At 41.2% G+C, this 27,720-nt stretch overlaps 1 protein-coding gene across 1 annotated transcript; it reads left to right on the top strand.

Moving 5' to 3' along the window:
• Nucleotides 1-1,553: 1,553 nt before the first annotated feature.
• Nucleotides 1,554-26,628, top strand: kif26bb (kinesin family member 26Bb). Its single transcript, XM_038726102.1, has 15 exons — nt 1,554-1,796; nt 1,989-2,357; nt 4,671-5,183; nt 7,116-7,237; nt 7,379-7,550; nt 12,433-12,642; nt 13,091-13,184; nt 14,314-14,585; nt 15,486-15,663; nt 15,884-16,022; nt 16,278-16,437; nt 16,657-19,810; nt 21,914-22,083; nt 23,824-23,974; nt 25,450-26,628. The coding sequence occupies exons 1-15, from the start codon at nt 1,737-1,739 to the stop codon at nt 25,647-25,649; spliced, it is 5,964 nt and encodes a 1,987-aa protein (XP_038582030.1). The 5' UTR covers nt 1,554-1,736; the 3' UTR covers nt 25,650-26,628.
• Nucleotides 26,629-27,720: the final 1,092 nt, after the last annotated feature.

Below are 27,720 nucleotides of genomic sequence, written 5' to 3'. Positions count from 1 at the left end.
GATGCCAGCTGGGATTGGCTCCAGCCCCCCGCGACCCTGTACGCAGGATAAGTGGTTGACGATGGATGGATGGAAACACAAAATTCAGGTGGCAGCTGAAAATTTGAAAATAAAGCATAATGAAGCAATCAGTAGCTTTTTTGTTTAACTTAAGTTACTTTATTTGGACATTGCACATTTGTTTTTTCCTCATTGCATGTTTTCTTGTGCCAATGAACCTTTCTCAAAGAATTTTCATGTCTTAGTTAACATTTCTTGTTGCAAGCTAGAACATTTTTAACAAATGCTTTCAAAAAGTGAAATCAGCTATTTCAAAATGTGGTGGGGACATGTCCCCAGCGTCCCCAGTGTAAATGACACCTATGTGTAGCCTATAATATATACCTATATGTATATGCCTATAGGCCTATATATACATATCTTTTTAAAAGAGATAAAAACAAAAATCTTGATAAAGGGCAGTTTTCAGCCGCTTCAGGCATCCTGCAGCAGAGAGACAATCCCAAACAAAGCAAGTCTGCGCCTCAGTTTTTAAGTTTGCAAACTCTACGTTACCGCTCTGTCGTCCGCGAGAGTGGCTCCACTGTAGGCGGAGGCCCGTGTCGCATCAACTGGGCAGAGATCATTCGCGCTGCAAGTCGACGTAATCAGTTATAGGCCCATTTGTTTTTAACTGCATGAGAAAATATATGTGTGGCGTGAGAGCTTGTGGATAGGGTCAGTTGCGTCAGTCTTACGCTCAGTGCATGAGAGTTGGCAGCTCTGTTAAAGCCTAACGTTTAAAATGCTTCCAGTTTCATTTACCATAATTCATTTAGGTATAATGGTCCTTGGCTGTAGCCTGTATTTTGTTAAACTTTGGTAAAATTATCTTGCCAGGGAAAATAGAAATATAGGCTACCTGCTTGATAATGAGGCTCTTCACGCATCTTTCCAATAGGTCTACAGCTAGTTATTTTAGGGCTGCATAGCGTCCAACAAAAAGCTAATCAAGTTAATCAAGAAGTAGAGGAGGCTCACTTTAACAGGCTATTGCATAGCTTTTAATTCATTTGAACACGTTTTTTATTTGCTCATATTAATAACAGAATTGATGACGGCTGTATAAAACATCTCCTCTGCTGCAGAAATACCAAATTCAGAAATCAAGAGCAACAAACCAGTAATTTTCAGACATTTGTCAGTTGCCGTTGAACATATTTACGCATAAGCACAAACACTGTCACTGTCCTGGGAGACACCATGAAGCACATTTAATGTTTTGTTCATCACTCTATTTTACTCATGTCATTCAGTTTTGTGCGCCCTGGTCTGTACTCTATTGAAAAAAAGCTGTGTGAATGTCTTCTGTGGCTCTGGGGGCTATGTCAAGTCTGAGAAAATAACCCATGCAGGAATCCTTATCTGACTGTGCTGTGCCATTACAATTCAAGTTAATTCCGTTAACAAACTGTTCAACACAGCCTGCACTTGCTCCTTACCGCCTCCCTGAGGAGGTTCCCATAACCAAGTGAATTCATGAAGTGTTCTCCAGTGCGCTCACTCCTTCTCCACTGTGCCACTGTCATCACTCCAGCTCTGAGCCAGTTTCTTCAGCCTCTTAGTTTGTCCTGATTTTCATTTAAGCCTACCATGAGTGAAATATTTTTGCTTTATATCCACGGAGCTTTGGCAAAATTAAAGAAAAGCGCATCCTGCCTTTGTTCGGCTATCTTTTTAAATATTAACAAGTTGTCATGTCATCTCTGACTGGAAAAGGAGAGAGATTTCCTGCCTCGGTCAGAACAGCACACTGGGTAAGTCAGATTTATTCGTTTTGAACAGAATTTGTAAAACGCTGCATGGTCTTTCCAGAGTTTCATTACTATAATATTGTTGCACTGCAAGAACAACACATGGGTGTGGTTACAGTTGTCCACGTCGATTGACATCTAATTTCCCACTGCCAAAGCCCACATACATCCTTCTTATAATGATTTAATTCTCAGAGCTCAGAAGTGCAGCATCACTGTGAGCCCGACGGCTTTTCTGCAAGTATTAAACTGAAAGACTGCCAACCCAAGGTGCGCCCTACTCCTGAGGGTGCCGGAAAGACCAGAGGCGACCCACATCGGAATATGTGCCAGAGAGCAGACGCTGTCCCGTCATACAAGTCCCTCCCTGGAGCTATAGGAGACCGCATCAGGAGTACTATGTCCTTTGGTAGCGGGACTATATGCAGAGGCACTATGTCGGCGTATCCCGGCTTTGGGAGGTCAGATGGTAAAGTTGCGTGTTGTGAGAAGTGCTCAGCGACCCTTGTTGCTCTGAAGAAACAAGCTCTGAGCCTGGCTGTTCACCATCAATTCTCCTGCAAGGTCAGTAACCGCGATGCTCTGATGGAGCTGCTCAGGGATGTGGTGGACCACAAATGCACTTATAGGAGGACCATGCTGCTCACTTTTAAGTTGATCCAAATCTTAATGAGGAAACAAATAGCCTACTTTTAAAACGGTGTTTGAGGTGAAACGCTGGCATAGACTAAAAAAAAGGAGGCTGATTCAAGTAAACACACAGGACTTTTCAGCAGGTGGTGGTATAGGGTTATAGTTGACAGACAATAAAGGTATATAATTATACCAGTGACTATTCTTTATGCAGAAACACTTCCATGGCTCATATTTTGAAGAAATAAGATATTACTATTCCAGTGTCTTAAATGTATTTATGTATTATATATATGTATTATATGAATATTTGCTTTTTTAATAGTCTAATATGATACTTAATTGCAAATATTTAAGGTTTTGAGTTTTTCCTTTGACAGAACAAGCAATATCATTATGCCAGCTCGGGTGCTGGGAAATTGTAATGGACATTTTTTATTTTCAGACATTTTGCAGACCAAAAGATTAACCAATTAATTGGCAAAAAAAAAACAATAGCTGCAGCCCTAATATAATAACACATATGTAGATTTTGTTACTAAAACTGACACTTTTAACACATTTTCGGACTTTATGTGGGGATGCTGCATGTTTCAGTCAAAATGCTTTAATGGTCACATGGACACATGAGTCTTTACAGTGCTGCCTCTGGGAGGTATGCACACCAGCCATCTGTACATTTGTCACCACTAACATCCATCAAACACACTCCAATCGACAAAGTAAGTAAAGCCATTCCTCCACGAGTGGTTTCAAATGGGCATGAATATTTCATCTCGACATCCGTGTGTCATCTGCACAGTCCTGTCCGTTGAGGGAAGACTATTTATTTTTGTCCTCTAAAGTGGGATGGGGCAAAGCTAGCATCATGTTTTTAGAGAGAGACCACAGGCAGTATACCATGTGAGCAGGAGAGAGATGGTATCTTGTGGCCACAGACATGGTCAGAAGAAATCTGATAAGCCAGCTAACTCCTTGCAGGTTTATTGATCTGAGCGTGATTTCTCAAAAGCATCATGTCTCTGTAACGTCATCTTTTTAGATGGGTTTGCAATCTGGCTAAAATGCAAAATCCAGTAGCAAATCTGGCTACTACAGCACATATCTTTCTTTACATATCCGTCATCAAGACATGAAACCTGAACATTTGCAGGTTGTTGTTTATTTTGCTAATCTGATGTACAATAATGATAATATTAGGTAATACATGTGGCTTATTTACCATTGGAAATTATTGTATGGAAGATATAATTGTAGTCCCTGATGTGTAATCATTTCTGGAGTGTTAATGCCTTTGCTTTACATAATTATTGAACGCTCCTGTGGGGGAATATGGGTCGCTGTCAATGTGCTGGCAGCTTGGATGGATGGGGTGGATGGGAAGGAGGAGGGAGTGAGTGTGTTGGATGGGTGTATAGGTGTCAAGGGCAGTCCAAAAAGGATGTGACACAAGATTGTCTTTGTCAGGATGAAAAGCGAGATGATGATTTCATGTACAGCATAGGTCCATGCTGGAAACCTTTTTAATTAGTATGATTTAAACTTTTTCAAACCTCATGTTTGGAAGTTCCTAAATTAAATAGAATTATTATCCTCCATCTACATGACAATTGTGCATTAAAGTTACAGAATCACATTAAATTACCATGATATGACAAGACTGGATGATTGCCCAGCATTCACAGAATATTTATATCATAATATGATAATATTTTATAGCATAATATGACATTTTATAGCACGTTTTGGCCAGGGAACAATTTCAATTTCAACAAAGCTATTATTTTCATCAGGAGGGAAAATGAAAATGAAATGCTCCTTTAAACATTGCAAGGATAACAACAGAGATTCATCACACTTTTAGTTTATTTTAAAGGTGCAGTAAGTAAGTTTTCTTTGCTTACTGCATTTTTAAAGATGACAGGGGTATTATTAATCAATACCCCTGACTCCATGATTACTTAAGCTAAGTGCTAAGATTGCTTTCAGTGCCTTCTGAAGACTCAATTTCCATATGCTCAGTGATCATTCATGTAATTCTCAAGCCAGAAATCAAACAAAGCAAGTTAGCTTTGTTATATATCTTCACTAGAAGCTTGTGCTGAATCTCTGATCCTTCTTAGATTAGTGTTTTTTTTGTGAAAATAGATCTTATGTCAACTACAGATAACAAACACCTAACCCAAATTTGTTTGCAAGTAGTAAATGGAAAATGATTGCTGCAACTTCTTTGTAATTTTGCAGGACTCTAGTGACCTGTGTGCATTTCTTCACGACAACCTTCGCGTCCATAGTCGGTCCACCAATGAGTGCAGGGACAGAGACAGGGAGCAGGGTGAGTGTGGAGCCTGCGGTGTAAACCTGAACCAGCTCAAAGAAGAGGCTGTCCACTTGGCTCTGAGCAGGGGTCAACCATTAGCTAAGCCTCCCTTTGAACCCAGCTTTAGCACCAGTCCACTGCTGGGACAAAGTGAGACAAAGCATGGAGACAGAGCTCCAAGGGAAGCTGCCACTGCTGTGCATCAACCACGCAGTCGCACCCACACTCCTCACAGCCCAAGAAGTCCGAGGACGCCTCAGAGGACGCCTCAGAGGACGCCTCAGAGGACGCCTCAGAGGACCCCTCAAACCCTCAGACGGAGGGGGCCTAAGCTCCCCAACCCCGATATGGACCGCTGGGTAGAGGAGCAGCAGCAGCTGGTCACTTCTAAACCTGTGTCCAGCACTGATGGTGTCACCATCTACTCTCACCATCAGGTACCCCTAAAAGCCTTCTCTTACCACTAAATCACACATAACACATCCCATAGTGTGCATTCCCCTTTTAATGAGCTATATGGGTAAAGTACGTCTTTACGGGTGCACCTGTCAGCAAAGCAATGATTCATAGTGCCTAATCAGACCCTATTTAGATCCCATGGCTGAGGAGGACGTTGTTTAAAAGTACTTTTGCTAATGGAATGGAATTGGGTCATGATTTACCCCTGTCATAAAAGCCAGCCAGTGAAAAAGCACTTGTGATCAATAGGGGGATGGTGATATTTAAGAGGCTGGCTGGTGAAATATGCATTACTGTGATGGAAGCCACACTAGATTGAGCCCACCTTCCCCAAAGTCCCCAGTGAAAAAGGTTATAAGCCCCTACGATATGTGTGAGAGTGTTTTAGATGTTTAAAATGTTATAGGTTCAGCTTTGGTGGGTTTTCACTCCTGGTCCAGATGGACAAAAGGTAAATATAAAAATCCTACCTTTGATGTACTGCTTGAAGATATCGTGTGACCTGGTTGATTAATTAGCTCACTGATAAAATCTTTGTTGATAGAGCCAACAAAATCTGCGACTTGTTTCAAAAATGACTAAGAATTTCAAGTGGTAAAGCTACCATTATCAACATGTGGTCTGTCAGAGCAAAAAAGCTAGACAGGCATAGCAGCAGTGACTGAAGGGCGTTAGGCTTAGCGAATGGTCAATTGGACTGACATAGTCTCGAGAGCAATATTGTAATTAACCTGTTATTCCTAATCGACTTGTCTAATCAAATTTAACAATAACAATGAAGCGTCTTACTCAAATGAAACTGTCCTGGGCTTTGCAAGGCTGTATGAGAGATTAGCCAAGCGGGTCCAGTATGAGAGCAGATCAATACAGGTTTATGCGACTGAGGTGAAATAATATGAGAGGAGTGAAAGTGGAGGAGGAGAGACGAGTTAGAAAGGAGGGAGGAGGGAAAATGGATGGGAGAGGAAGGGAAAGGGAAATGAAGTGTTTAAGATGGGAGGCAGGAGACTGGGGCGAAATGACAATTTAAAGAGATGGAGAGGAGGGCGGGAGAGGAGAGGAGAAAACAAGAGATAATAAAAGACTGCATGAGAACAAATGAAGAGAGAAATCAGAGCAGAGAGAGTGAGAAAGTGATGCTAAAAAAGGTTATGATCTGAGTCAACAGGAAGACAGGAGGAGGGATGGGGGAGTATACCTACACACGGTCCATATTACCATCGGCTACATATATTACCTTAGCCCTGTCTTTATCCTCCTCCCAGTCTCCTTCCAAACCAACCACGACAGCGGTTCTTCTATGGCTAATTGGCAGTTTATGGTCGGACATTAAAAGAAATCGAGCTGACGTTGTTATCTTGCCATTGATGGGACGTGGAGCTTGAGAGTGGAACATGAGAGCACTGTAATACAGAGATGCTGGCTCTGTGGCCCGCAGCGAGGCTCGGTGACTTCATGTTGAGCAGTAGCAAATGCATGCTGAATAGGTCATCATGTTGCACACACACGGTACAGCTACAAATGAGTGCAAGACACAAACCTTGGAGCTACAGCTGTGTAAATGTTGGAGTTGTTTTACATAAGGCTGCTTGACCGAGGATGTGTGTGTGTGTCAGAGGCAGTGACCGTATGTTTACTGCACCTCTCCAACACGGAGTCATGTTTTGAAGTTAGATAGCAGTCACTATAGCCATCATAAACCATTCCTCACACTCCACATGCAGCTAGCTAGAGCCGTAATATGTGGTGTATGTTTAACCCACTGTGCTCCCAGCCTAGATGTCCTACTTAGACAGACGCACCCTACACGTGTCCCCAGAGTAATTCCCGTGATAATAGCCCCTTTTGGAGTGGGTGCAGGAGTGCAATTACAGATTTGGATTTTTATAATGAGCTTTCTTCCCTAGCAGGCTGCAGATGATGCTGCACTGGGCTGTGGTGACGCCGGGACCGTACAGACTAGCTCAAAGATCCCTCACATATCCAGAGTGGTGAACATTGCCAACACTGCTGCTATGTCCCTTATAGCAAGGTAAATATATATAAATATATATATTGATATTAAAACAGCGTTGGTGTGTGTAAAAAAATTTGTTTTATCTGCAGCATGTCTATACTGTTTGCACCATAAGTTTCAGTGGTGTGACATGCCACCCCCCGTCTTCCCCTGCAGGGCAGTCGAGAAACTCAACCTGATATCGAGGAAAAAAGGCCAGGCTTCTGATCCAGCTCCCGCTCATCTCTCCACCTGCTTCAGGGAGATGATCCAGAAAAACCCACCGCCTGTCCCCTCCTGCCTGCTCCAAGCTGCCACTAGAACCAAAGACTCGCCCAATGTTGGCAAGGTAGACCATAGGGTTTCAGATTCCTGTAGATTTACAGTGATCCACATTTGGTTTGGATGTAATTTGGTTATAAATCCATGGTGATTATAATGAAAATTGTATGAATGATAAATTGTAAAACGAATTTCAAGCACTCATACAATTATACAAATTGGTCAGACTGGGACAGTCCAATTACAGATCATTATTATAGTATTTGCAATAGTTCATCATCAGTGATTGATTTACTGACATCAATCTTCATACACAGTGCAAAGCTGTCTTCACATTATATCAGAATCAGAATCAGCTTTATTTGCCACGTGTGTGTACACATACGAGCAATTTGACTCAGGATTGTATATTGCTCACGATGTGCTTACTTATACAATAATAATACAATAATAAAATCATACACAGGCTACAGTATAGAGAACACATATATACACAGTAAAAATAAAAACAATATAGACAGATTGAGACAATAATGCAATGAGCTGAGTGCAAAGGATGCAGGAGTAAAATTATTATCATTATTATGTACATGTCGGAGGTACACATACACATACATACATACATGTACACATGTACACATTGCGATGGAGCACGGTGCTAAGAGGCAGAGTTACTGGGTTATTGCACAAATGTTGTTCCTGACATTGTGGGTCAGAAATCTGCTGTTCCTCGGAAGAAACTCGCAAGTCTGTTGGTTTTGGTGTCCGGGGTGAGATGGATCTGCAGTGATGTCTCCTGCCCGTTTCCTGACTCTGGAAATGTGTAAGTCTTGAATGGAGGGCAGGTTGGCACCGACGTTCTTTTCTGCAGTCCTGACTGTCTGTTGTAGTCTGCTCCTGTCCTTTTTGGTGGCAGATCCAAACCAGACAGTGATGGACGTGCAGAGGACAGACTGGATGATGGCTGTGTAGAAATGGATCAGCCGCTCCTTAGGCAGGTTGAGCTTCCTGAGCTGGCGCAGGAACATCCTTTGCTGGGCATTCTTGATGATGGTGTCAGTGTTGGGCTCCCACTTTATATATTATATTTATATATTATAGTGTGTGCTGCTTTGTTCAGCACAGGATTATTGGGACGAAGTTGGATGGTCTGTAGGAGATAACTTTAAAAATATTAAATCCTTGAAGGAAATGTTTGATATTTTGGGAAATACACTTATTAATTTTCATGCTGAGAGCAAGATGAGAAGATTTATACCACTCCCATGTCTGTACAGTAAGTACGGGGGTGGTGATGGCGCATAGATGAGATGGTTGCCTTTGGTGTGGGAGACCTGGGTTTGATTCCCACTGTGAAACATCCACCATTGTGTCCCTGAGCCAGAAACTTAACCCCTAGTTGCTCCAGAGGCATGGGACCTCTGAGATGCACAGCAATTGTAAGTCGCTTTGGATAAAAGTGTCAGCTAAATTAATAAATGTAATGTAAATGTAATAAAGCTACAGTACCCAGTAGCAAATTAGTGTAGTTTAGCATGAAAACTGTAGAGGAAGCATCATGTAATCCACATAAATCCACTGGCTTTTACATTTCGTGTTTGTTTGTGGATTAAACACATGAAATAATATATGCTTATTAGAATATTTTATATATTAGAAATTTTTTAACTTTGGACAGAATGAGGTTAGATAGTTTGCCCTGCTCTTAGTCTTTATGCCAAGCTAATCTCCTACTGTCTCATATTTAGTGTACAGACATCTCTTGGCAAGACAGTGAATAAGCATATTGCCCAAAATGTCCTACTATTCTTTGTTTCAATGGATGTAGCTATTTGAGAGGTGTTAAAACCAACCATCTGTTCAGGTGAAATTTCTTTTTTCCAAGCTACAGTGTCACTTGAACAGCGTTTCTGTAACAAACCCAAAAAATGACATTAACATTAAGAGCACTGTGGTTTGCCTCCAGCATTCTTTTTTTGTTTGTTTGGTCTATAATAAATGATTTTATTGTTAATGGTATGATTAATGCATTTATTACCATATAGTTATGCTCAGAAACACCCCATCTTCATTTATCTTCAATCATTAATCACAGCACAAGTATTAGCCTTCAGCCATTAACTGCAGTCACGAATTTCAGTGCAGCTTGGGGTCAAAGTTCAACAAATTTGAACTCAAACTGACTCTGTTTGGCTCTTTGCGGCACATCACATACCAAGTGCAGGACAGTTGCAAGGACATACACCACATGCTCTATAATGTGTGTTGTAAAGAAATATATAACATGCATTATCCACACTTTACAAATACTTTGCATATTGTAATATTAATTTAAAGTGAAAATATACAACAAGTGTACATGTAATATCAGAAGACACTGATGAACATCCTGTATAACTTGAGCCACTTTGTATCTTATATGCAGTGTAAGTGTAAATACCATAGACTCTAGGTAAATACATAGGTCTGGACTGGTGGTGAATCTGTGAAAGTACATACTATCCTCCCCCTCGACCACAACCTTGGAAGTGTTTTTACCACCCATGTTGCAGAGTAAAGAGCTCATCGTCAATTTGGAGGAGATCCTATATCACCCCTTCTTTTTGATACACTGTAATGTGGTGCTAATGTCTCCATCTTGTTCCTCCCGTCCTCTGAGAGAAACTGGGGAGATCGATATGGCTGCCTGCCCTCCCCTTGTCTCAGATAGATGGACTCTTGGGTTTGGTCTAGAGTTACAGATAAGGGCTCAGACAGACCCCACCACCAGCCACACCTGCCCGAGCACTCAGCTCTGTGTGCCTTTGCGTGCCAAAATATAGATGTGTGTGAGAGCGGAGAAGGATTTTCTCCGCTTGTAAATGGGTCTCTTGAATAATTTAACCGTCATAAATAGAGTTTGACACATGTTCAATAGGGTTAGGGAGCCACCTCTTGCATAAGATATTAGAATTATGAAGAGGGGAGAGGGAAAAAAATCCTTTACAGTCACTGGTAACTTATCATGTGGCAGATGGAAAATGGCTTTCAGATTTTCAAGTTGTCGATGACGGATGATGTCATTGTGGTGTAATGCAGCCTGGACAATTTCAAGAAAACCACATTCGATTGGGTGTCAAGGCATACAGGGCTACTTGCAATCTTGCAGACATGAACCCTGATTAAGCAAAATTTTATAATTGGTTTATAAACCATAATAGAGCTTATTGTTTTTGTGAGGTAAATGTTGCCTTGTCTTCTCACAGATTAAGACTTATGAGCCTTGTCAAATGGCTGTCAGAGTCAGGATCTAACTTAATTTAAGACCTTAAAGCCTGTAAATCCTAAGGCTTCCTGTAGAGAGCTGCATTAAGGAATTAATGTCATGACATGCGGAAATATAGCAGGAGGTATGCATAACCATGCAGTTGTAAGTGCATGTATGTTTTCTGTACTAACTGGATCAACTGTCTGTCTACTGCAGCCTAAACTTAGTTTTTTATCTCAATTTAACATTAAACAACATAGGCGACTGCTCCTTTTTTCAGTTTCAGTTGATGGCTAGAAGCAAAACAACAGATTACCAGATATGCTAAAGGGAACAACTTTGCCTCTCTGAAGAAATGTCAGTTGGAAACATTTACAACAGTATTTACAAGTACACTATCCCAAAGCTCAAACCTAATCCTTTTTGACATTTACTTTTCTTTGCCTAGGCTTCCCTTTTTCAACATTCTCGCAATGTACGTTGCATAAAATAGTATCTTTCCTCCAATGGCTAAGCAGCAGAGGCTGCAGAAATCTGACAATTATTTCCCTCTCTCACAGCTACATTTGATGTCAGGCTCCTGAGTTAAAACCCCTGTATGGTAAACCACTCTTCAAAAGCAATGTATAAATTAAAGTAAAACAGTAAAACTGACAACATAACACAGCCAATTTGAAGATTTTGTGGCATAAATACAGTATATATATTAGAGTTTTCTCACAGTGTTCTCAGATTTCAGAATGCTAAAACTTGCTGAATTTGATATAAAGATATTTTTGAACCTCATTCTCTTTTCATCAGTTTCCATGTACTGCTGGTATTATTTCTGAGTTACATATTTGCTGCTCACAGGCTTCTTCTGAAATCACATATGTTGTTCTGTTAAACAGCACTCACTGCTTGCATTTAATAAATAATGCAGTTTCCTTTTCAAGGTGTCTCAGTAGTTTTAAATGTTTAGCACTTTCCTGCATATTTATACAGTATGTGTATACAGTATGTGTACAGGGGTAAGTGAAGTAATAGTGTTCACTCAACCCTTTAAAAAGGCATTTAATCTCTCACCCTGTAGCTGCTCACTAGTTAATAACCAGCTAATGCTGGCTTAGCATTAGCTGGGTGCGCTATTATGCTAGTTGTAGTAAGCTATAACAGAATCGTATTTGTCTTGGTAGACTGAACAGTGCCAAATTATTTTTCAGAGTGTTTAATTTATTTTAGAGTGTCATACAATGTATTGGACAAATACATGTTTTTTTTTTTGATTATGACATTTACATTTATTCATTTAGCTGACACTTTTGTCCAAACTGACTTACAATTGCTATATATGTCTGAGGTTGCACGCCTCTGGAGCAACTAGGGGTTAAGTGTCTTGCTCTGGGAGACATTGGTGCATGGATCACAGTGGGGAGTTGAACCCAGGTCTCTCACACCAAAAGCAGGCATCTTATCCATTGCGCCATCACCACTCCAACACGAAATGAAAAGCTGATGGTCCAACAAAGATATGACAAATACGGCAATCCATCTAATAGTTGTTGAGACATTTCAGACTGGACCAAAGAGGTAGAACAACAGACAGACACCACTAGAGCCATGAATGTCTACCCCGTCAAATAAAACATTTCAGTGGATATTCAACAGTTCATAGCATACTGTCATTTTCAACATGCTTCCATCTCCCTCGTTGTATGTACAGGTCAAAGTCATACTGAGGGTGAGCCCAACGCTGTCAGAGGGCCAAAACCAACCACCTGTTCTTCGGATTGACCCGTCGAAGAAAAGAGTCACCATAATGGAACCAGTCAGCAAAAGCCAACCATACTCTACGATGACACTGGGCAGGGATGGCAAGAATCTTCTGAAGACCTTCAACTTTGAAGCTGCCTATCCTCAAGAGTCAAGCCAGGTTTGGTTCTTCATCCTGATGAACTTCTGAACATAATTCAAATATGTTTTTAAATGTTTCCATATGTGCTTGCTTTATACTGACCTATCTAGAGGGATTTGTTTTATACTTACAGATGCTTTGATAGTGTCACATTAGTCTGGCGCATTCTCTGTTTTCTCAAGTATTCAATGCATATTTTCCCCTCTGTACACTACACACCACGGTTGGTTTGCTCTCTCTGTCTGATGAGCTGGAAACTGATAGGGCTTGGATAGCCACCACAATTACACAGTCCCTCAGTTATATTCAACTGTCTCCACTCTCTGCTTACAGTATCTGAGCCCAAGGGAATCTAACAGAATTAGTATGCATCCCTCCTCTGCTTCAGTGCTTTTCGTTTCATTGTACTTTTTCTGCGCAGAGTTGAATCATAAGATGCTCGCTCTCCTTTGTTCTCTCTGACCAGGCCGAGGTGTGTGCAGGCGTCTTGGCTGATGTCATCCGCTGCGTGCTCAGCGGCAGCGATGGATGTGTTCTGGGTTTGGGATGTGCTGATGTGGGTGAGTAATCGGTCGCTGTGAAAGGCCACGGGTTAAAATCTTAAGATGAGAGTCGGACGCTTTTATCTGTGCTCAGAGGCCACCCCCCCCCCCCCCCTTCCTGCTTCTCTGTCCCATTCCTGCTATCATTCACTCTTGCTCTATCACTTAAACTCCCTGTCTCCATTTTCTCTCTCTGTCCTCTTATCAATCTTGATACACATTTCCAGCCTCCTTGTTTTTTTGCGTTCTCCCCTGCTCCATTTGTCTTTCTCTGTTTTCCTTTTTTCCCACAGTATTGCCAGAAAAGTGTTGCGATTGCAACTCTCTGTCATTCCTCTTTCACCTATGACTTTGTAAATAAAAGCCTCTTCATCAATTATACAACAGGTATACTTTTTTAAAAGCTTCCCTTTGCCTGATAGGCATGTCAGCATACTACACAAAAAAGACACAAATATTTCATTTTATTTTGCTGAAGCGCTGAGCTCAGAGGGGACTGTAAACAAAATGGACTGTAATACGTTGCTATTAGAGAGATGGAACCCTGCACTTAGCGTCGGTGAGGGGGTTTAATAGATTTGCGGCACAGACACACACACACACACACGCACACACACAGGGTAAGGACAGGGTCTCCTTGGAGCTGCTTTTTCACATGACGCCACTCTCCGTAAATCTGATTGAATTAGTTGGCCGATACAAACTACATGTGGCCCACAGCCAGGGGATATCAATCTTCTCCACAGAATACCATTCTCTCTGAATAACGGCAGGCAGCTTGGCCTTTAATTGGAGTAAATCAATTCTCTTCTCCTCATTCAATTAGAGTTTGGATAAGACAAGAACAGGTAAAACAGGACCATAACTCATAACTAATGTGGGGCAAAAGTACACTTGGAAATACAATATGGCACCAGTCCATAAGAAAATCTGAATGTTTTTGTGGGTATGTTTCTGTAAAACTGCTCTGTGTTTTTTGGTCAGTTTTGTGAGTTTATATATTGTGTCTTTTGATGTCTGTAAGCTAGTGCATTAGCTTGGACCATATACCCATGTGTTTAAAGGCTAACATGTGCATATATATGTACTATATGTTTTTGTGTCTATATAGCATGCATACATCTGTGTGCTCTGTTAACTACCTCAGGCTCCTGGTCCAGCATGGTGGGGAGTAGTGAGGGCATCCAGAAGCTCGGGCTTATTCCCTGTGCCATCTCCTGGCTGTACAGTGCCATCGAGCGGCGGAGGGAGAAGACCTGGACTGATTTGACTGTATCAGTATCTGCTGTTGAGCTCTGCTGCGGAGAGGATGACACGCTGAGGGATCTGCTGGGGGAGGTCATCCCCTCAGTAGGCGGTATCCAGGACAGCCCAAAAGCCCATATTAGACTCCAAGAGGACCCTATCTACGGGATGCAGGTAGAAGGAAAAGTGTTTTTATTAGGAAAAAGGGGTCTTGATAAATAAACTTGTTAAATAAAAGTCCGGTGCTCTGTCTAAACACTAGGATACAATGGTCCAAAATCAGCCATAAAACCAAATAAAAATGTAAAACGTGAGTTATTGGTATGATTATGTACAGTCTAATCAATCCTATTCAAATACAAAACCAAATCTGGAAAGTAACAATTCCTTGGCTCCGCTTCACTGGCAATGCATCAAAGACTTAATTTGAATATATACTAATAAGCATTATTTTACAGTTGCTTTAACAGCTGAGAACCAGAAAATTGTTTTTTCATTGCCCACAAACCAATTGTTTCATTTATTTTCAGTAGGAGGTCTTAGTGATATTATAGATAATGTTTGAGATTTCTTGTTTGGGATGCCTCCAAGCCAGATTTTAGGCTTTGCCCACTAGATATGGTTAGATTAATGATGAGTCAGTTTGGATAATGGTCTACACTGTACGTGACAAGACAATACTGTGAGTGAAACCTATTAGTTTGCATAAATGATTATACCTAACTGCATCATGATTGTGCAGCTGTCTCCTCCCTCGCACTGTTTTTTGTCAATTGCCAGCAAGGATCTCCCAGTGTATTTCTCTCTATTTCTTCATTGAATACTAAAATGAAACTTACTGTATGAATGGAGCAGTCAATTTACCATAAACACTAGAAATCTCTAAGAAAGTACAAATGTCTGCTAACAATAAGAGGGCCTCCAGATCCTCATTAAAACATACAGTGACAGACAATAGTGGCGGATTGACAGACAAAACGGCAAGTCATCCGGCAGATGTTTTTTTATTGAAGTACTTTATGAGAAGATTCTTTCCACATGAGATTTTATGACTATCTTCTCCCCTCCATCCAGCTACGTAACCACAACCGGGTGAAGGCTCCCACTGCTGAGCGGGCTGCTGCCCTCCTGGACGCGGCCATTGCAGCGCGTCGGCACAGTGACTTCGTTACATACCTGTCCCACAGCTCTATAATGTTCTTCACTCTCCATGTCCAGCCCCCTCGCACAGAAAGCAGCACCATTGGGAAAGGTTGTTATGAATTCAAATCCTAGGGTGGCTTGTCTGTAGTGAATTATGTTTTTCCCCATGAATGTTTTTTCCACAATTAACCCTAAATTCACTGCTGATTTAATGCAATTTGATATACATTATTTATGTATATTATAATTCACGAGTTCTTTATTTGTACATTTGAAAACATGAAAAGCTTTTTGCATTTACAATCGGCTCTTGTGATTTCCATCCTTAGGTTCACGTGGCCCCACTAAGTTGACCATGATTGATGTGTGTAGTGGTATGAGGGGTATGAGCAAAAATAAACCTCCATATTCAGAACTGGGTCCTGTTGTCTTGTCTCTTCTAAGTGGACATAAAACCACCCACAACAAGTAAGAATGTTACTCCAAAATATTATTAGTGTAAACATTTTGGCATACTTTGTTGTGGAGTCTTTTGCATCTTACTGGTGGTCTTGTAACTTGGTTTCCATAGATGGTCAGATTTTTGCATATAAACCCATTTTATACTTGCTGAAAAGCTAAGGGAATACAATAAAAGCTACATGAACATTTGACTGCTTGGAGATTAAATTGAATGATGCATCCTTTGAGTTAATGTCTGACATTTGCACTGTCTCTGCATAGGGTTAGTAAGTTGACTATGCTCCTTCGAGAGTCCCTGGGCCATGTAAATTGCCATACCACAGTGATCGCTCAGGTTGCTGATTCACTGGCACACCTTCAAGAGACCTTCTCCACTATTCAGCTGGCTGCTCACATCCGCAGGACACAGAAGAGGACGAAGGTACCGTACATGCCCTGTAATGTCTTTCTACCGATTTACCACCTTTTATTAGCATCACAATGTTGGTGCCCTCTTTGTAAAGGAAGTGAGAGTCGGTTTGTTTTTAAACTTACTGTAGCCTTACCACTTGATTGTTTACCCCCAATGGTTTTTTCATTGATTTATGTTTTGGATAGTCCAGTACTAGAACTAACTCCACAATTTATTCTTATTCGACAGCAATCCACCTCATGTTCTCCTTGCGGGAGGAGTTTGACTAAAGATTATGGGCCTCAGTCTTTGTCCCTGCGGGCATTCCACTCCACCGATGAGATTGATGTTGACACCCCTCGCTTCTGTTTGCGTGGTGAACTGGATGAGCGCTCCAGCAGTGACCAGTCCTGTGACACAGTCATCCAGCTTGACTCACATGGCTTGGTCAAGTCCAAAGCAACCTCAATACTGGCTCAACCTGAATTTGTGCCCATCATACCCTCTTTGCATCCGAACAAGGCTGACATGGAGGACCCCGAGTTTACCGCTCTGCTCCAAGAGCTTCTGAGAATTCCTCAGCTGCAGGGAGAGAAGAAGAACGAGGAAGCTGTTCAAGGGAATATTGAAGTACCGAAAGCAGACACGAAGGGGCCAGAGAGGGACTGTCTTAAATGTGACACATTTGCTGAACTTCAAGAGCGTTTGGGCTGTATTGATGGAAGTGAGACATCAACAGATGTGCTCAAGCCAAAAGGGCCTTCTGTTAACAATGCCACACCCAAATCACAACCACAGAAAGGAATGGGGAAACAGACAGACACAGATTCATCAGAAACACCACAGATGCTGTTGAATCAGGGGTTAGGCTGCAGTCAGACCTCTGTCGGAGAAAAACAAACAGATGGTGCCTTCCCTGGAGACAGTTTTCAGAGAGAGGATTCAGGTCTGTATGACTGTGAGGAGTGTAGCGCAACCAGTTCCAGTGAGGAACTGCTGAATCAAACTCTCAGTCTTAACATGACCCGTCACTCTGAGCTGCCCAAAAATGGAACTCTTAAGTCAGATGCTCAGGACTTTGATGTGAATGCTCAGGGCTTGCCCGAAACCAATTCCCTTGCACTTCAGCGTAAAGGGCAACAGGAGAGTCCTGAGGCTGCTGATTGGTTCAAACAAGGCAAAAGGACCTCACCAGTTGGCAAGAGCTCCCCCATATCTCCTTCGGCCTCCTGCTCCTCTTCACACTCCACAGCTACCAGTGTTATACTTGGAGATGCCTTACCTAATCGCCCCACCGAGGACATTGAGGAAATGAAAGCCACTATCACAGTAACTGTTCAACAGCCACTGGACCTAAAAGGTCATGATGAACTTGTCTTCTCTATGGTGGAGGAGGTGACCATCAGTGGTGCATTAAACAGAGGGAGAACAGGAGGAAACATTATTTGTATTGGAGACACTGCCCAATCACAAGCACGTGTTCAAGGCTTTGCCAGCTCTCATCCAATCAGGATAATCAGCAATGTCAGTGAAGAACCTGTAGCTGCAGGCTCCTCTAACACAAACCAAAGCTCTGTAGTTCAATCCATAGCTACAGAGGCTACCACTGAAAAACTCCAGTATCAGTTCAGAAGGGAAAAGAGGTTCTTACCTTCATTTATAAATCCCATGCTGATAAATACAGATATGGCTTGTGAGTTGGAAGGTGCAAAAGAAAAAGAAAATCCTCCTGATACTTTTACAGGAGTCACATCACAGGCTGAGCACAGAGTAACTAATGTCAGATGTCCTGAAGATAGAAATGCTCTTGAGAAGAGAAATGGGACTTTTGCTTCTGAGACACATGCCAAAAGGTCTGACAAAGTATGTGACTCACTTTTTAGCCACATTTCTTATGACCCAATGATTTTAGAAGATTCAGCTTTCTGTGATGAAGCTGCAGAAAACAAAAGGTGTGGTAAGAGACCGAGAAATACAGACAACAGCCACCCTAGAGACAGGGAGCATGTTTATTCCACTAACACTCCAAGGGGTTCAGAGGGTGGAGAAATCGGTTCCAGACGTGTTGGGAATGCCCCCAAGAGAATTGGTGTTTCACCTGGTTGCCAAGAAACCGCCCCTGCTTTCTTTAAAACAGGTAGTTTGCCTAGAGCCTGGCAAAATGCCAACTACCAGGACAGCTACAATTGCGGTCACATGGCTGAAGACCACAGAGACCCAAGGGGGGTGACATCATCTACCCCTTGTAGCCCAAGGGTAACTCTTGAGAGGAGGCAGGGCAGACAGCACTCCCCAACAAACCACAGCCCCCATGTCTCCTCTCCTCAGAAATATGGAACAGAGTACAAACAGCATGCTAGTAGTACTCCCAGAAAAGGAACTGAATCTTTGTTTGAGACCTCAAGTCTAAGAATGAAACACGATCATATGAATGGGAGACTGAAGTCACCCATTGAGGACAGTAGCAGGCTTTTCAGTGCCAAACTGGAGCAGCTGGCTACCAGGACCAATTCCCTCGGGAGATCCCCAAGGGACTTCCCAGCTCTGGATAGAGGCAGTAGTAACACCTCCATGAGCTCTAAGGGGAGCTCCAAGGGAAGTTTTGAAGGGACTTGTAAGGGAGGTTATAAAGGAAATAACGAGGGAGATTGTACCTTATCAAGGGCTAGCAGGAGCCCGAGGAAGAATCCTCGGGCTGACCAGAGTCATCACTTCTTTCCTTCTCAAAGCCCTGTAACTCAATCTGCCAGACATATCCATTCCAAGCTCTCTGCTGTGGGGAAACTTAAGATGGCTAGCCCCAAAGTCCGTCGACTGTCTGCCCCCAGCATCAAGAACCTCAGTCTCCCTCACAAAAGCCTCCGGCAGTCCATCAACCGCAGCGCTAGTCTTTCCCCAGATGGTAAAACTGTTAGCTTTGAGCGAACATCCTCATTCCTCTCCTCGTCCCCTCCACGGTCTTTTCACTCCATCAGTCGCACTCCGAGCCAGAGCTCCACATGCTCATCCACAAAATCTGCAATCCAGGGTTTTGTCAATGGCCGGATCTCAGACCTCCTTAAGGAAAGGGCCTCTAGCCCCACTTCTGGAGGACTGGACCAAATGACAACACTTCCCTCGCCGTACAGCTGTGTGACTGCTCCCCGCATGCCTGATCACCAGAGTGGGCACGCAAGTGACACCACAAGTGTGTTGAGTGGAGATCTGCCACCAGCTATGGGGAAGACATCCCTGCATTTCTCTAACAGGAACAGCATGGTGAGCAGTGGATATGACAGCATGGTGAGGGACAGTGAAGCCACAGGCAGCAGCACCTCAAACAGAGATTCTGTCAGCGACAGGAGCGGCTCTCTCCTCAGTGTGGCTTGCAGCAGCCGATCATCTCGGAGGAGAGGTAACACAGGTAAAATACCTGGAATAATTGGCTTTTTATGAACTAAACTGGATGACTTTCTCTTCTGGAAAGATCAGAACCTAATCCAAGTGCTCAGTGTGTTATTGGTGTTGGGTGTTAGTGCTGCAAGTGTAGTCTCAAAAAAGTCTAAAGTTAGCATGCATGTTGAGCTTAATCATAACCTGCAATGACCATTTCAGATTCATTCATATATTTTCCTTCTCTCAAAGCAACCACTCATTTCTGTTAATTTTAGTACAGTATGATTATCACCTGGCAGATATTTTAAAGAGGTCATATTATGCTCATTTTCAGGTTCAAAATCTAATTTAGAGGTTGTACCAGAACAGGTTTACATGGTTTCATTATTTTCATTTTTTCATACTGCACATTTCTGCAGCTACTCTTTTCACCCAATGTGTTGAAGGCTTTATTTTAGCAATGGAGTGGTACATCTTACCGCTACAAGACTTTGGTAGGAGTTGTACATGCGCAGTTCCTAGGTAAGGACTACTAGCCAATCAGAAGCAGAGTAGGGCGGGTCCCCTTAGCAGCTTAGCAACATGGACTGGAGCAAGAGTTTCAGAGTGGTGACTTATTAATTTGTAACAAATGTATCTTTTATTCATAAAGTTTTAACTGAGCTCTGTCTCTACATCACAGGAACAACTTTATGTCCATTAACTGCCGGGATGGTAGCTATTGTTTGGAAGGGAGAAGGGAAGTGTGTGCTACAGCTCAGTGTTTTCCCACCGGTGTTTTTGAGGGCGTGTCTGACTAGCTGCTAGACGAGCATTATGACCCGTGTTTTGCTGTTACTTCACAAGAAAGCGGAAGAAAAGACTGGACTATAATCAAGCTTTTTTCAGGCAGTTCAGATCAGAGTTTTCTGTGGGAAATTGGAACACTCTTTGGGGTGGACCTTGGGCTTTTTCACTTTGCAAACCTATTACATGCACAAAAAAGAAATAAAGTCAATAAAGGAGAGGGAAAAAGCCAAAAAGCATAATATGACCTCTTTAATGTATGCCATGTTTTCTTTTACTTTTGTCAATTTTATTGTTGTTGCATTGGAATGTCCCAATGGTGTCCTGGCAAATTCACACCAATCCAATTAAATAAATTAAATTCAATAGTAAAATTGTCAAGTGCTGAATCATATTTCATTTTAAAAACTGTCTTGTGAATCCTTTGAAAGAAAGAAAAGTAAATACATTTTTACATCTGAGAAATTTTGAATACATCTGCTATATCATTTCTTCTGCTCTAGAACAATTTCCAAACCATAAACAACAATTTAAATTTTTATGAATGATAGTTCCACCATCATATTTTATGGTTTGCAATATGACCATATAAAATATTAATGTGACATTAATTGAAGATGGCACCCATCTGTAGAATGGAGTCGGACCTAGTTTCCTTACTGACATTAAAAGCCTAATTGTGTAGGAGGTCACATCATTAATATATGAACCCAGGGAAGACACTTTCTAAAGGCAGCACAAATGCAGAAAATGGAAAGTGTTTGGCCGATACAGCAAATTATAAAGATGGGCATTTGCATACTAACAACACTTTATAATGGATATACACTGAGAAAATAGAGTTTTGTTGAAAGTATGGCTAACACAGTAAAAACTGCTAATGGAGTAATTAAAACAGGAGACAAAGCTTTTGCTGGGCATATGAATTTTAAATCCTCAAGAATAATCTACTGGTAATTTGATGATTCAATTCTGTCTGTGCTTAATTTCTCCTTAAGTGTCCCCTTAAGCAAGTAACTCGTCTACATTCTGATGAAAGCAGTATCCATATCAAAATATATTCTTAATGTCTTAGGATCCCAGTGACATAAAGCATTTTGTACTCTACTGGCAAACTCCGGCAATCCAGAGAGAGTTACAGAAATCGTGTCTTCTGTCTCGACAATTATGAATAATATGGTAACCCTGGCAAGCTGTGGTTGCCCTCAGGCAAACTGTTCCCCATAAGAGCACATGGGCTGGGCATTAAATGCCACAAGGGGACACACTCCTGAATCTGGAGAAGAGAAAGAAAACAAGTTGAGATACAGCATCTCACTGCACTTTCTGCCTCACCCTGCTGTAGGTACTCACCAGCGTCGTCTTTCTCATGATACACCCCTTTCCCTGAGACGCTCGGCTAGCGGTCTGCGTTCTCGCTGGGTGGATCGGGGAATTCCAGAGGCCTACGAGATCAAGGTCTATGAGATCGACAATGTGCAGAGGATGCAGAAAAGAGCAGGTGCTGGCAAACAGGTGCTGGGTTTATTTTGATTTTTTTAGGAGGTTAAAGGGCATTATGTAAAATATGACCTTTATCAACCTCTATTGGCAACAAGAAGGAATAGTAACTTTGGTAGAATGTATGTCCGCCCGACCTCTTTTCTCTAAAGCCTCTAGCCCTGTTCATCATAACACCGTCAACACCGTGTGAAAAAGAGCCCAAGTCATTTTGCAATAAAAGTCTCTCTAGCCGTCTTCTGAGTCGAAAGCTGGGTCCATTTTGGATCTCAGTTAGCAAAGTACCCTGATCGATTAAGCTCTGATGCTAACAAATCTCCTCTTAAATATTTTATCTATTCTCAGACTTTTTTATTAGCAAAGTGCAATGTAGAAAACATTTAGGTATCTTATCAAGTTTCTCTTTTTCGTCAGTTACTGAAGTGAACACTTACTGTTTCACTGGTGATAAATGACAAACGCCACCGCCTGCAGAACATGTTAGCTTTAGCTAATTAAAAGGCAGTTAAGAAATATTCAGGTCTTTTTTGCGGCAAACAGCACAAGCCTACTGCAGCTTTTCAATACTTTCTATAAACCCGCATAATACAAGTGTTACCAGTTCTGTAAGCCTGTTAGTCAAACAACCTGTAAGCACAGCTCCAGTTTGTCTGGTTCAGTCACTTAGGGAAAATCTGGCTGGGGAAGTGGATGTCTGACACTCACCTGTTTCGCAATACCCTCTTTCACAGTGCTTTTGAGGAAGGCACAAAGACTGCAGTGGCCACAAATAAACACTGTGGTTGTGCTGGGCAGCTACCATGTTTCATGTGTGAATATAGTAGAATCAGCATGAAAAATAGCATGCTCAGTGATTTGACCCTAGGTAAGTAAAGCTTAAATAAAATATTCCAACTTGTAATTAGAGTTGAAATGTGCTTGAAAACAAAATGTGCTGCATGTGGTGACGTCATGTCCCCATGACGAGAGGTCTGGCCTCATGAGACTATTCCCCACCTCCACCAGTCTCAGGACCGGCACTTTGATACAATTTTAATGACCACATGGGGGGAAATTGGGTCAATGCCGCAGCAAAGGACAAAGAAGAACGCTGGAAGTAAAACAAATGCAAGTCATTGTTAGTAAAAGAGAAGAGATGTTTTTATAAAGAAATAGCACATATTGAGGAATAAAATACAAACAACAATAGAAAAGTTAAATAAAATAACAATTGTACTGTAGTAGAGCAGCACTCCATTCTTCATATTTAAAGGATTTCTTGGTTTCCCTTAAAAATATACACGTATTGACCTTCTCTTGACTGTCCCTTAAGCATAATAAGGTTAGTTTAATCAGAGAGGAGCTCTATTTAGTAGCCTACAGACCTGTCTTGTCTCACTGCCCAGAGTTGTCATCCCTGCCCGAACATGGTGTTTATGGGTGATTTTAGTCATTTTAATAAGAACAGTAAAGGTTAATGCTTTGGAAATTTTGTTCTGGAGAAAGTTTACCTTACTAATTTAAAATTAAAATACTACATTTTCACTAATGTTGTCTCACATCTTGGGGATGCTTCTGTTTATATTTGGCAGTCTGGGTAAAGTACTAGGTGCTGTGGGGTTTTCATTGGACAGAAATACTAAAGCTAGCTGGCATCACATATGAATGCACAACATTACAAATTATACTACAGGATTTATGTTTTTATTTAAAAAAGCAGTGGAAATGTGTGTGTGTGTGTGTGTGTGTGTGTGTGTGTGTGTGTCATGTTTTCAGGGGCCTGCATGCTTCAGCGCCAAGCTGAAGTTTTTGGAGCACCGTCAACAGAGGATGTCAGAGGTCCGAGTCAAATACAACAACCTGAGAAGAGAGCTAGAGCAGGCCAAACACAACCTTATGCTGGAGCCCGCCAAGTGGAACCAAGAGTGTAAGCATGCAAAATAATATTTGTATTTATTATGAAAATAAGTATAAATAAGTACAGTAAGTCAGTAAAGACCGATTGATTCAAATTTACTGTCACAGAAGCTTAAAGGGTTACTGTGTCATATTTAGGAGGATCACTTGACAAAAATGCAGTATAATATGTTTTCAGTGGTGTATAAAGACCTTACATAATGAACTGTTATGTTTTTATTACCTTAGAATGAGACATTTCTATCTACATACACCGCGGGTCACCCTTACATGGACGTTGCCATGTTACACCGCCATATTTCTACAGTAGCCTAAACGGACAAACTGCTCTACAGAGCATGTTTCGTCACTACATTGAATATGTACAAAGAAGAAGAAGAAGAAGAAGAAGAAGTGACGTTAGTAGTAGTAGTAGTAGTCGACTGGTTTATTAGAAGTAGGAAAAGCACTACACAGAAATTTGATTCATGCAAAATCAGGTATTATATATATACATATTTTGCAAACATGTCATTTGTAGTATGGTTGTAACGGTTAATTTGCTGTCCATGTAGAGTGAACTAGATGTCTCTGTGTGTTGTTTATATGCTCTGATAATGCTAATCCAACACATCTTTAGCTCCATGTTGATTCCACATTCTGACTTCAGAGCACATGAACACACACCGATATCAGAAGAACGACTTCACAACTCGGAAAATGGGACCATGAGCACATGAATGCACCGTGAGCTACTGGTTGCAATTCGCAATCCTCACCACTAGATGTCACTAAAGCTTACACATTCAACCTTTAACACAGGAATAAAACTAACTAATGAATATTACTAATGATTTATTTGATCAGTCAAATAGAATATTGTTTTGTCTATGAAATGATAAAAAACAAAGAAAGCTGAGCACTTTTTCTTGGGGCCCATTTTAACATCTTCAAATAGTTTATTTTGTCCAACCAATGGTCCAAATCCCAAATAATAAATCAACCAGCAGCACACACAGTGGAGGATATTGAACCAGATAATGGTTGCTTGAAAAATAACCATTAATAGATGATCAAAATAATTGCATATACATTTTGTTTATCGGTTGATTGATTAATTAATGAATTATGACAGCACATTGAGCAGCATCCTGTTCCATAACTAGTATTATCCTTAGCACTATTTGTAACGTCTTACTATAGCACATTATTTTTTTTACTCAGTACTGTTAGGTAAGAGTTTGTTCCAAAACATGCATACATACAAGTTTTCAAGAAATCTCAGCATCCTGTTAAGTATTTCCTAAAGTCATTGGTATTGATCCGTAACCCTGTCACACCCCACAGATATAGATAGTTAGGACTATGGGGCAGCAAATACAGCAAACAAAAAATCTAATTCCCCTTTAACCTCATTGTGATATTGTCAACATACGATCCCCTATACATTGGTCACACACTTTACCTCACCAGCTGCTTTAGTGTCACGTCTCTGTCTTCCTCCAGTCGACCTGTGGCAGACCTTCGCGGTGGACTCCCTGGAGCATCTGGAGGCTCTTGAAGTAGTGACAGCTCGGCTAGAGGACAGGCTCAACCTCTGCAAGGCCAATGTCATGATGGTCACCTGCTTTGATGCTGCCACCAGGAGACGGCATAAAAAGCGACGTCGAAAAACGCCAGAGCAGAGAGCCTTAAAGGGAATCTGAGTTGAATTATAGTGAGAATTGACACATGGGTAAATGAGGGCAACAGGGGGAGCACCCATCGCTTTTTCTCAGACGCTTATGTTTTATCTAGTACAGCTACCTACCTATCACTGATTTTTTTGGGATGATCAATTCAAAATGTGTACATATGCCACATACGTTAACTTAATGCACACTCTTTGTTCTCAACTACCACCTCTGGTCCCCTTGAATTAACCAGGTGCTACAGATTGGAGTTTTGTTCAATAACATCTGGCTTCGGAGGGAGGCCAATGGTCAGGGCCAGTGACAGAGCTACAGTCCAACAGGTATCTTTTTCCATATATATCGCATTATTCCCTTTTGTATATAGATTTTGGTGCTGAATACAAAAACTTTATGAAAATAAATGTGTGTAAACTGATATAAAAATGCTTCCAATGATTAAAAGGATGCTGGGTTGAGCCGATTATTTAGCAGGAGTCACAGCAATTTCTCAGTAAGATGTAAAAACAGCTACTGAACTGTCTGAACAGATGGATGAAGGACTGAAGGACGAGGTTTCAGTTCCTTCAAGTAAATGCCAACAGAAACACCATTGTGAATTTTCTACTCTCTTCATTGGAGGCCGGCCAGTGATCAATAAACCGGCTGCTAAAGCACATTAGTAAATGATTGGTGGCAGAATAAAAAATGTGGATTCTACTCTCAGTGTAATGGAGGAGTAATTACATTAAAGGAATAACGTCATTGTGTCTGAAGAGCCACGTGGTGAAGTCAGTGATCCAGTAATAGAGGATGGACTGATGCATAGTAATCAATGGACTTAGACGTACAGCGAAGACACACACACTCGATGTCTGTTTTGTGAATCCTATTAATCAGCATGTTGTACACATTACTGTGAATAAATGACCACAGCTCTCAGTGATTTTCTGTGTTTGTAGACATTGCAAACTGTGCATCCTATGATTTAGAAAATTAAAGTCCTTATGCAGTTCCTGCTCATGTTTCCATCCCATTTGTCTGTCTGTATGATAATAATCAGTGTGTGCATTTACTTTGTATGTATGCATGTTTGTGCAAGTGTGTGTCCATAGAGAGACATAGTGGAACTTCTTCTGTTATGTTATGTAATGCTGTATCTCAAGAACAGGGTGACTTTTCATGCGGTCCACAGCAAGTGGAAAGGTAATGAGAGCAAGCAGAGTTGAGCCCTAAAGCAGCCCAATTATAAAGTCAGACTCATTAGAGGAGGGAAAGAAAAAGCAGGCAACACACAGACATACAAATCACGCTTCTGTGCTTGACATTGCCTTTCCTCTCTTTCTGCTCCATTTCCATTTTTTAGCCTCATTTCAAGATACACAAACTTGAACGCATGAGTGAAAACCACAGTCTTGCATTCATGCTCTGTGTCGTCAGATTTATGAGGAATGGGGACAAACACTCCAGCACAATGTCCAAGGGTCATTTAAACCTGAATAACGCATGTCAGAGTATTTTAAATGTGGGGGAAAAAAACTGAAATGTAGAAAATGAAGTAATTTTCCCTATTTGGGGTACACAGCTTCTGGAAACACAAACTGAAGTTGCCTCAGCCAATTCAAACTTCTGAACATCAATTTTGGGATGAAGATGTGGGAACTACAACAATTTGAGTTTATATAAGGAAATTTTTGTCCTATTCATTTGTCAATTTTAAGGGAAATGTAGGAAAACAAGGGCTGTGCAAGTTCTTCCTCTGAGAAGTTTTGAATGTTAGCTAGTAATAGAAACTAAACGCCTTGTGAGAACTGCTTGTTAAAATAAATTTACAATCCATTCATTTTTACTTTTATGGTACCAACCCACATACATTTTTTTTTACAGTAAACATACATTAACAAGCTGTATTATTAACTGATTTTGTAAAATAGATAATTTATCAATATAGTAGCCTACACTCTTCTAATCCTTTCCAATGTCTATCAAATATATAGATGTAATGATATATATGGGAATACATACACTGAACAACGTATAAATGCAACACTTTTGTTTTTGTCCCCATTCATTCAAAGATCTAAGACTTTCTCTATGCACACAAAAT

Source organism: Micropterus salmoides, unplaced genomic scaffold, assembly GCF_014851395.1.
Source record: "Micropterus salmoides isolate LMB-PRFRI ecotype aquatic unplaced genomic scaffold, ASM1485139v1 Ms_hic_scaffold_18, whole genome shotgun sequence".
Lineage (NCBI taxonomy): Eukaryota > Metazoa > Chordata > Actinopteri > Centrarchiformes > Centrarchidae > Micropterus > Micropterus salmoides.
This window is presented reverse-complemented; position numbering and strand designations above follow the sequence as displayed.